This window comes from Semicossyphus pulcher, unplaced genomic scaffold (genome assembly GCF_022749685.1).
Source record: "Semicossyphus pulcher isolate SPU_LCO1_2020_fin unplaced genomic scaffold, fSemPul1.0.p SCAF_11, whole genome shotgun sequence".
Taxonomy (NCBI): Eukaryota; Metazoa; Chordata; class Actinopteri; order Labriformes; family Labridae; genus Semicossyphus; species Semicossyphus pulcher.
This window is the reverse complement of record NW_027211615.1, coordinates 22,673,847-22,684,823: the sequence shown is the minus strand read 5'-3', so window position 1 is coordinate 22,684,823 and position 10,977 is coordinate 22,673,847. Positions and strand designations below refer to the sequence as shown.

Here is a 10,977-nt window from a genome sequence, read left to right as displayed (position 1 = left end):
GATCCAATGTATTGTGAGCAACCTCCCCAAACAGGACAAGACTTGTTTGAAACTGGGTGGCGGTTTTGGTCACGATTACTCATACTTTAGGTGACACTATTCTTTAGACCTTTGACTCCCAGTGTGCTCAGTGAGAGGCAGCATTTAGAAGTGTTCTAAAATTAATCATCAACTGTTTGCCTCACCTGTTACACCTGACACAAAGGGCGACAAGAGTGAGGCTGAGGACGAGGAAGACGACCAGGGAGACGATGCCCACTTCGGGGGATGAAAACCAACCCAACGTGTCAACCATTCCTATAGGAGCCATCGTTCAAGGGCTCTGTAGAAGAATGGTAAATTAAGTAGGCACACAAACTTTCAGCAAAATGCAACAGCCAACTTAGGTCGTGATTAAGGCGGTTCCTGTAAAATTTTCCATTAGATTCAACTGTGATTATGTGCAGGATCTCACACGTTACAGTCACAAACTTTTCAAATGAATCTTAAAAAGCAACCATAACAATCCACAATCCCTCAAAACAAACAAACACATTTGTTCGATTTATAACTTACATTGTGCTCTGCTTGCCTCGGCTGTAGCTCTGTCACCAACTGCAGGCGGTCGCTCAACTGCCTGTGCTGAATGTGGCTCACAGGAGGCAGACAAACTTAGGGAGGGGACTCCTTCGCTCATTGGATGGCCTGTCTCTTAACAGGGAGGTGCCGACACAAGCCCATAAAAGCTTTTTTTTTTTATCATCACTGAGTTACACCTGTGCGCCTTAACACCTCACACGCCTGAGGATTCTAGGAATGTTGGAATGCGTGTTTTCAGTCCAAAATACTGGAAGCGCTAAAGATGGTATTTGATGAACAGAACAGACACATTTCTTAAACCTACGCTGAAAATCCTCTAGTGGGGGAAACCCACAAGCCGAACTCATGTTTGTTTGTTCATGTGTGTACCTGGTGCTCAGGAGGAGCTGACATACACACACACACACACACACACACACACATACACACACACACACACACATACACTGAAACAAGACCTCCCTCTAGCAGCAGTTAACATGACTGAAGAAAATTGGCAGCTACCAGAAAGACAATTTCATACTCAAATCTTTACATATTGTAAACATACAGCCATCTTTGTTGTGTTGCATTCAAGAGCCCTCAGATATAAAGTATTTACAACCTTCGCTCCATTCGAAGAAACAGGCTGGGGTTCTGCTTCAGCTCAGTTGATAGAGCAGGCGCCAGGTTTGTAGACGCAACAGTCCTTGATGCACTGATCGCAGGTTCGACAGCTGTAAATACAGAAGTCAAAAACCACAGAAAACACACGCAAAAGAAACACTGCAAATCCAGTCAACACAGTGGAAGTGCTCCAGGCCTGTAGGGGGCGCTCAGTGGCCCACTTTTAATATTAACGGGAGAGAGACAGTGATTTTATTTATTATCGGACCCTAATGTTTGACGCCGATGGAGTGGAGTGTCTCTGACTGCTGTGCAAAGCACAACTTTACAACATGAGCAAAAAGAAGTCACAACTTTTGTTACTACCCTGTAGTGTGCTGGGGCGGCAGGCTGAAGACACAGGACGCTAACAGACTCAGTAAGCTCATCAGGAAGGCAGGCTCTGTCCTGGGAGTGGAACTGAAGTCTCTAGTGGAAGTGTCTGAGAGGAGGATGCTGAGGATTTCCTTCTGGATTAATAAAGTTTTATCTTATCTTTGAGAAATGGCTCCTGATTGCAAACATAACCGCTGCTAGGTGTAGCTTCTGTTAGCTGAAAGGTGTGTTGGTATTAATTCCCCTAAATAGCACAGGGGCTTTGGGAGTTCATGGCCGGGCCGCTACCATACAGTCACTGACCAACAGAGCTCAGTTTGAGGACAGGGAAGACAGAAGTGCAGCGTTTTTCTTTTGCATGTTTTCTGGGTTTGTACGGTTTTGACTTTGCATCTTTTCTGTATTTGCATGTGTTTGATGTTAATTCACTCGTTTCTGCCTTTTGGAGCGTGTTTTTTTCAGCACGTTTCCGTTGTTGCGTTTGTTTTCGACTCTTGCATGTGTTTTAGAATTTGCATGGTTTCTGAATTTGCAGCCTGTCTCTTCTAATGGAAATCATTTGGGCCGCTTTAGCACGATTGCCCCTGTTGACCACCACTAGCGCTCTAGCACAATGCCATATAATCAGTTACATTTGTAATTTAAATTGCTTGTTGGTGTCATGAGTCATTCTAGTTTAGTTCTGGTTTTGTCTTGTATTTCGGTGTTCAGTTATTATTCCTTGTTTCACCTTGTCACTTTGTCTCCCTGTCATGAGTTCTCATTGTTTAGTTTTGTGTTTAGTGTATTCCATGTTCGGTTCAGTTGTGTCTTTTTGATTAGATCATTTCCTGTTTTACTTTGTCACCTTGTCTCTCGTGTTGGTCCACTTCCTGCCTTTGTGTTTCCCGCTTGTTTGATTATGTGCCCTGCCCTGATTGTTTTCACCTGCCCCTTGATTGTCTCACCTGTGTCTGATTAGCCTCACCTCCCAAGTTTATTTAGTCTTTGGGCTCCCCTGTCTCGTGGCCAGTTCATTGTCCTCCATCGTGTGTGAGTCTATGTCTAGGTCTATTTTCTGGTTTATCTTCGTGCCTCCCCTGATTTCCTCGTGTCCCTTGGATTACCTGTTCCTGGTTTTGTTTGTGAGTTTATTGCTGTGTCTTTTGATTTTCCTTTTTGTCTTTTTTTGGAGTCAGATTTTGTTTGTGCATTTTTGCCTTTTGTTTATTAAACCTTAGTATAAGTCTGCATCTGGGTCCTCACCTTTTTGGTTTTACCGCAAACCCTGACAGTTGGTTGTAGTTGGTTATATGCTAAATACCCAGTAAAACACAGTAAAGGCCCCTCCTGGTCTCTGTACAGAGACATGATTTGCTAAAAGTACTGAAATCTCACTCACAAGGAAGATCATTGCATTTTTATTGCTCGGTCTTTTGTAGCCAAGGGAGCAGACCAGTTCTGTAGTCTGCATTTATATTGTGTTTTAATAATTAGACATGCTTCATGCACCGTCCTGCTGGTTTTACAGTTTACAATGTTTTGAAAGCAGTGCTGAAGAATACTAATCTCCGATGCTTTAAGGACTCGGCCACCTTTGGGATTGCGTGATGACACGTAGAGAGATGAAACATTTGGAGTGGTCTCTTGATTTTTTTCCAGAGTTGTATTTGTATGCAAGTTGTTCACAATTCCCAAAAGAATGAACTGACTTTGTTCAAAAACTTTGATTGACTTTAATAATCGGCCTTAAAAAGAATAGTCAGGCGGTTTGGGAAATATGCCTCCACACATTAAAGTCGATCTGAAAACGGCGTTTCGAGAGTATCTTACTTCCGTATCGTGACGTATTTCCGAGTGAAACAGGACGTGCAGGCGGGACATACCATTGGAGGGATTTGATTTGATCGTTGAGAAGTGGGCGTAGACAGACGTTCTCCACAGCGCAGTAGCTAGCTAACTGACCGAGCGTTCTTGGTGCTCCGCGGCTAAATGTGGCAGATTGATTGGTTGAAATTGTTTGGTGCTAACTTACGTAAGCACGAGTGAAATTTAGTTTTACAGGAAGAAAAAATGATCTGATTTTGATATAAGAATACGAAGAAATTGATTTTCTGTATTTTTTTTGGCCTATATTGTCAAATAGATGCACAATATTACCGGGGATGTGACCTAAAAGGATTAAAATGACATTTTTCATTTCACCTCGACTTTAAGAGTTAGAAGAGAAGCCTGATACAATCCTCATGTCTGTTGAATATGAAGCCACTGTCAGGAGGCTTGCTTTGCCACAGCTAAGCTGACCCTGTCAGAAGAAAAGAAATCGACGACCTTTAAAGGCTGCTGTCAAAAAGTCCTGTGTTTCATTTTGCGTCTGGTTTGACAGCATTTTAAGTTTTGAGCAGCACACAAAAAAAGCATGTTTCTATCATCTCAGAGATTTCTACAAAATTTTAACTTTTAAAGACACAGATATGAATTTACATGCTTTTATCTCATCATGCCTGGATTACGATTTCAGCCTTTTTATCTGCCTGAGTGAGAAATCTATTGATCGAACTCTGCTGCCAGGCTTTTAACACACATCTCTCCTGTTTCAGCGTCTTTACTGGCTCCCAGTGTGTTTTAGAATTGATTTTAAGATTTACTGATTACTTCTAAGCCTCTCCATGGCCTTTCTCCCAGCTATATCTCAGACCTTTTAGTACTGCATGAGCCGACACGTACACTGAAATCCTCAGGCAGAGGTCTTCTGTGTGCACCGAATGCCAGACTGAAGACGAAAGGGGACAGAGCGTTTGCTAAAAGGGCTCCGAAGCTCTGGAACGACCTGCCCGAGGAGGTCAGGTCAGTGATCTCTCTTAAATTCCTTATTAAAACATACTTTTATCGGCGAGCCTTTACGGATTTAAGTTGAATTTAAATTGACGAAGTTACGAAAAGGTAAGACAGAACTTCGACCCACATCCACACTCCAGCATATCACCACACCTGACTTTTAAAGATAAGACACACACACACACCTCTTTGTTAGTAATGACATCGACACCAAGTAACACCTACGCCCATTACTTGTTTAACAGCCCCATCTGTCATAATAATCTCCTGGAGCCCCGCAGAACAGGCAAACTATTACCTCACAGACATTTTGCTTCCTCTAAGATTTGTAAGATTCACTCAGAGGCAGAAGGCAAATCGATCAGGACACTCTTTCAACAGAGCGGAGGAAGGAAGCCTGCAGGAATAATAGTCAATATTTGAAATGTAGTGAAAGCAAACAGGGATGAACCCAGTAGAAATAATCTCTGTTTGTGGGCAAATTGAGTGTGGGATATAGTGTGGTGTGGAAGATTTGTGGTGTTCCTGTTCATTTGTTAGGAAAGCAGGCAAACTGAAGTGATGCGATCCTTGACCAGCTGGTCAATTACTTTATTAATACAGAGTAAGCGCCACTGGATGGGAGTCATAGAGGCAGGCTTGTGTTGTTCACTCGAGTGCTAGATCGATGGGGAACTTCTTGATGTACAAGGGTCTGAACTACTGTTGAATGTCGCTGTGAACACCAGAACTAGTTGGTTGTCGGGGAATACTATCAGCCTTTTATCATGACTATGCAGTTCTTGCTCATTTTTACACTTTTGTAACATTATTATTGGAACCATAAGTATGTATTACTAATGGGACAGCAGAGGTGGTACTTCCTGTGGCAGCTGAAGAAGTTCAACCGCTATCGTCGAGTCCATCCTCACCTGCTCCGTCACCGTCTGGTACGCTGCTGCCACCGCCAGGGACAAGGGCAGGCTGCAGCGTATCATCCGCTCTGCCATCTCTCGAGGACCTGTACACCTCCAGGACCCTGAGGCGTGCAGGTAAGATCGAGGCCGACCCCTCTCACCCCGGACGCAGTCTCTTTGAGACCCTCCCCTCTGGCAAGAGGCTGCGCTCCATCAGGAGCACACCTGTTGCACATATTTTGTATTATATGTACTGCTTTTTATATTTTTATTCTTTTTTTTTTTTTCTATATCTTATTCTATTTTCTTATTTGTATTCTACTTCTGTGTTAATTGTTCTGCACCAAAATCACCTAAACAAATTCCTTGTATGTGCAAACCTACTTGGCAAAAAAAACACAGATTCTGTTTCTGGTTCTGACACCTGTTGTTGTTGCTGTTGTTGATGTAACAAGAACATATGTTGTTGTTGTTCTCTTTGCCTGTCTCTTTCCTGCATCTCCTTCTATCCCACTTCTCGGCCCATCCAGTCGAGTCGAGATGTCTGTTCAACACGAGTCTGGTTCTGCTCGAGGTTTCTGCCTGTTAAAAGTAGGGATCGACCGATTACCGGCGCCGATATTTGGCATTGTGACAAATATCGGCATCGGCCATTTTTTTTTTTTTTTTTTAATCCGACGGCCGATAAGAATGCAGAGTGCTCACACACACGGCGGAGAGGAGAAAAAGTTCATTTCTTTGCAAATTGTATTTAACTTTGTTTTATTTACTTAATAAAACTTCAGGAAGTTATTTATTTATTTAAATGTTCAGTTAACTTTATAAGAGATGCTGCTGACCCTGGGAACTCCCTGCGCTTTTTGTTATCTTGTTTAATAAACAAATGCTTAAAGGCATTTAAACAAAGTTAAGTGTTGGAGTTTGTATTATTCAAAATTTTGACGCCAATATTTTCACTTTTACTGCAAATGAATATCGGCTCCAAATATCGGTTATCGGCCTCCTTGACTACTAATAATCGGTATTGTTATCGGTCCATCTCTAGTTAAAAGGACGTTTTTTCCTCGCCAATGTGCCGAATGTTGCCAAGTGCGGCTCATGGTGCATTCATGGGTCTCTCTCTAAATAATAAAGAGTACGCTCTAGACCTGCTCTTTTCGCAAAGTGTCTTGAGATAACTTTGGTTATGATTTGAAGACCTAGTGCAACATTAACAGTGCATATCATTCAAGTGAGGACCTTTGTTACGTTTGTTAACTAACCTGAGCTTACTTGTTAAAGTGGATGACTGGCTGGCTACTGTAGCTAATGTACCCAACACTGCCATATGTGGATTACGTCATAGTTTTGCCAATATAAATAACCCCCCTCCCCCCTCTTTGTCAAAATCACACTATCTGGTTCGTGTAATTTGGAGACCACCACGATCCAGATGTACACTTGTCACTCTGTGCCAGGATGATTCACTGTGGAAAACTTTACTTAGCAAAATCATTTGTTGAGTCAGACGATACGCCCTGATACCTTTTATTACGTGAATATTTATATATATCACCTTTTTCACAGACCGATTGTTCCAAAAACACATAAATATGAATACATTTGGTACATTTGAACCCCTTCTCCCTCTCTCTCACACACACACACACACATGAAAACTTGTCAGTTGTCTCTCTCTTTGCGTTGGCGATGAAGTTTCTTGTTCACATGCCTCATTGCGATAAGAGCGGTTAGGATGCAACACAAGAACAGGGCGAGGGTGGCTACACAAGCCCCCCGCAACTGTCTCTCTCCAAATTCCTCCACCACTCTATCTCTCCGCCTGGCATAGTCCTGAAACAGAGCTTCCAGCTGGAGCACGGTGCACAGGGACAGAAACAGATGGAAAATCTGGTGACCCTGACCCACAAAGTCACAGTGGCCCGGGAAGAAGCGCTCAGGGATGGGACAGGAGAAAAAGAGAGCGGACAGCAGGAAAGAGGCAATCTGGAGGACGTGGAAGGGCAGCGAGGGCTCCTGTGTCCAGGAGACAGTGAACAGGCGATGGGCTACGGGGCTCATGTCCAACAGGTATGCTAGGGTGACAGGAATCAGCTGACAGATTTTACGTTCTAATGGATACGGCCGCTGATACACGGACTTGGCAAAACAGCATCCTGCACAGGAGAACCAAGCAAAGAACATAGCTCCAGGTAGAAACAACAGCGCAACACAGCTTTCTCTCCACGCTGGCTCCGAACTGTAGAAATAATTGGCAAGTGAGCAACCATACTGATGGACAGCTACACCCACATAGTCCAAAAAGAAGAAAAAGTAGTGTGCATGTTCAGAGCGAGACTGCAAGAGATGAGCTGCCACGCTGAAGAACAAATAGGTGAGCGCAGATAGCATGAAGACACCGAGAGGTAGAGAAGCTGCATCAAAGGTGTACCCCAGGGTACCGACATTGGCCCACCAGCGGAACAGCAGCAAAGGAACTGCCAACAAGTGGGTCCAAATGTTCAGGGATTCATTGTGTCTCTGAAAGAGGCTGAGGGGGTAGCAGCGCCAGTCCTGGCGAACGGGACGGTAGCCTGACAGGATGTACGGCTCTCGGAAAAGGCTGGGGACCTGGGAAGCTGTGACGGTGGGGCTGGGTGATGGAAGGGAGGAAGGAAACAAGCAAGGCAGGCGGCAGCCATGCTTGATGCTTATGGTCAAGGTGCTGAGTTGCTGCAGGATGTCACTCAACATAGCTGGGTGCTGGGCGGAGGAGAGAGACCAGGAGGTGGAATGCAGACAACGGGGACTGCTGGAGAAAACATGTGGAAGACAAAAACAAAAGACCAGTTAACCCTTTGCAGTTTATTTCAGAGGTGAATGGCTTATAGAAACTACAAGTTTGTTTCCTAAGATTGACGTTATAATGAATCAGAAATTAGCAGGAGACAATTTTGCTGTGATTAAATGCCAACAAGAATGATCTAGAGCCCCTTTTACATTGCCAGTTCAAGGCGGGATTGCTACACCTTGTCTTTAATGTCAAATGAAAGAGGCAGAATGGTAGGGCGAAGTACCACCACCTGCATCAGAGGTTGTAACAGAGGAGTAATAGAGGTGAAACAGCGTCTGCGGAGTTGGCAGGGTGGACCTCACGCTGTGTGTGCATGTGAAGCTTGCCCTGTTTTGCACACGTCGTGCCCCTTTAGCTTCGTTAACGCTGTGTAAAAACAAACACTGGGGTGGCTTGGCGCCAGCATCGCATGGTTCAATGTAAAATTACAAAGGCGTCGTAGAGGTGGAGCTATGTTACTGTTCACATTGCGATTCGGCAACAGCGCCGGATGCATTTTTAGAATTCATCAGTCTGTAATGAGAATCAGAGATATACTATTTCTTGGGATACAAGAGAAGAAGATAACGACAAAGTGAAGTCTGACCTTCATACAATCTGAGTGGGATTAAAATTGGGATAGAAAATTAAGCAGTACTTGTGAGCCCTGAAATAGTGCGACTGTAACTCTTTTAGGTTTCTTTTATTCATGTATGAGGGACGGAGGTGGGACAGTAGTACTTCGTAACTGTATTTAAGTAGATTTTTCAGGTATCTGTACTTTACTTGAGTATTTATTTTTCTGACAACTTTTTACTTTTACTCCCGACATTTGAACACAAAAATCTGTACTTTGGACTCCTTACATTCTCAGAACAGGCTCGTTACTTTACTTGTAATGCATGTGAGGGGAATTATCGGTTATTTTGATTTTGGCCTCTGCACGCTGATTTCAAAGCTGTTAAAAATTATCCAGGTGCTCATATTTGGGACCTCAGTTCGGTTCAGGCTTTATTATGCAGTCTGAAATTTGGCTTGCAGCAAAACCAGACAGTGTCCAGTAATAATGAAAGAAGAAAACTAGCCTAGTGTGCCGAGGACTATTTTAGTTTTGCACCGTTATCAAAAGAGGTATCGTGTGTCGCTGAAGTTCAAAATTCTGGTGTTGTTACAACTCAAAGTTAATAGGGATACACCGATACCACTAAGTATTTACATTTGGGTACTTGCTGATACCAAGTACCGATATGAATGCTTAATAATATCATAGGAGTACGAGTTCTTAAGCTCTGATACCGCCCGATACCGGTATCGGTGCATCCCAAAAAGTTAATGTATTTTATTTTAAGCTAGGATGTTTAAGTTTAATCGTCTTTGAATTTTGATTATCATTGTTATTATTGTTGTGAGGTTTAGTTAGCTTTGCACAGAAATGGTCGGCAAAATGTCCTTCAGAGGAAAACTTTTTACTCTTGTACTAAAGTACATTTCAGAGCGTGTACTTTCTTACTTTTACGTGAGTAAAGGAGTTGAGTCAGTACTTCTACTTAAGTACAGAATGTGTGTACTTTTGCCACCTCTGATGGGGGACTCTGTAAAGCATTGCATGTTAATGTGTATATTTGACATATAGATCCAGATTGAACCACTTTTGGGCCTTTTCACCTGTAGACACTGCAGACAGAAAATTACAACAACAGTCACAAGCAGTAATAAAGCACATACACACAGCATGAAAGCCTGTATTACAACAGGCAGACATTCTTTTCCATATTGGTCACATACACTGGAGGTATGTTGTCAAGCCTGTAGCCATCACCCTCCTGTTTTCTTTCTCTCTACATACCAAGAAGAAGAATCCACTGTTGTCACCAAGGATAATGAGCACCTAGTCAACAAAACAAACCATGCTAGGGCAGACTGCTATTGACAACAGCTAGTGTGTCCCCTCCTAATGGGTTCACCCTGATCATCTTCCTCAACCTATCTATGACCCAGAATAGCCTACATGCATCTATTTGTTATGATTTATAAACTGAGTTGATCTGAGACAAACAGGTTTCTTTGAGTGTTGTGTTTTTAAAAACGTGCAAACATCTCAACCTGAAACCTTACGTTGCATTTTGAGACCATAGAGCAATAATATTTAGAATAACATCGGTCTCTCTCCTTATCTATCTTGATTTTGCGACAAAGAAAAGAGCATAAATCTCGCTTTTCTTTCCCTGTATGTCAACACAGACAAAAAAAAAGCTACAATAAACTTCTTTATATGCGAAAATGTGTGCAGCCTTAAAATAATCCGTGTCAAAACAAACACACTGTAATGTTTAGCATTTAGCAATAAAAAAACATCATCTCACCGGCTTGTATCGATGGCTCACCTGTTGCTCTCGCACCTGTTGACCTAGCACGGAGAGAAAACGTCTTCACGTCATCACAGGCTTTTCCTCCAATTTTCCAGAGGAGTACAGACCTAGCTCACCGTCACATTTTGAGGGAGGGAGATACACCTCGGAGGCTGTGGGGAGGGCAAACGCACAGCTGACCTCGGCACTGTCGAGTCGGCAGCCCGTACAGGCGGGAGTGTGGGCGGGGTTAAATGGCCGGAAACGCCCAAAAGTGCACTGTCATTGATCAGTATCGACCAATTGCAGCGTGTTCTAATACACAATTACCTGGTCTTTTGTTGACAGCGACATTTAATATTAACTTTGCGTTTACATTTATATCGTTGTTAATAACCAACTAGGCTATACAACCCAAGTGTAGCATTGTTTACAGAGACTTCTTATTTATTGATAATACATTATTGATAGCCAGAATTCCAGAAGAGGGGTCATTTAGGTAAAACTTTGACCAAACACTGCGTGGCATCAAAGATAAAAGGCA

General features: G+C 43.0%; 1 protein-coding gene across 4 annotated transcripts; it reads right to left on the bottom strand.

Annotated features, from left to right (window-relative positions):
- Nucleotides 1-6,795: 6,795 nt before the first annotated feature.
- paqr8 (progestin and adipoQ receptor family member VIII) lies at nucleotides 6,796-10,603 on the bottom strand. 4 transcript variants are annotated; one of them, XM_069657368.1, is made up of 2 exons: nucleotides 10,449-10,603; nucleotides 6,796-8,064 (listed from the first exon to the last, which is right to left on the bottom strand). In XM_069657368.1, exon 2 carries the CDS (start codon nucleotides 8,004-8,006, stop codon nucleotides 6,936-6,938), a length of 1,071 nt encoding a protein of 356 aa, XP_069513469.1. In that variant the 5' UTR covers nucleotides 8,007-8,064; nucleotides 10,449-10,603; the 3' UTR covers nucleotides 6,796-6,935. The 4 variants fall into 4 exon arrangements, with proteins under 4 accessions (XP_069513469.1, XP_069513471.1, XP_069513470.1 ...); XM_069657370.1 differs by having other exon boundaries at nucleotides 6,796-8,061; XM_069657369.1 differs by having other exon boundaries at nucleotides 10,470-10,603.
- Between the last annotated feature and the right edge of the window lie 374 nt (nucleotides 10,604-10,977).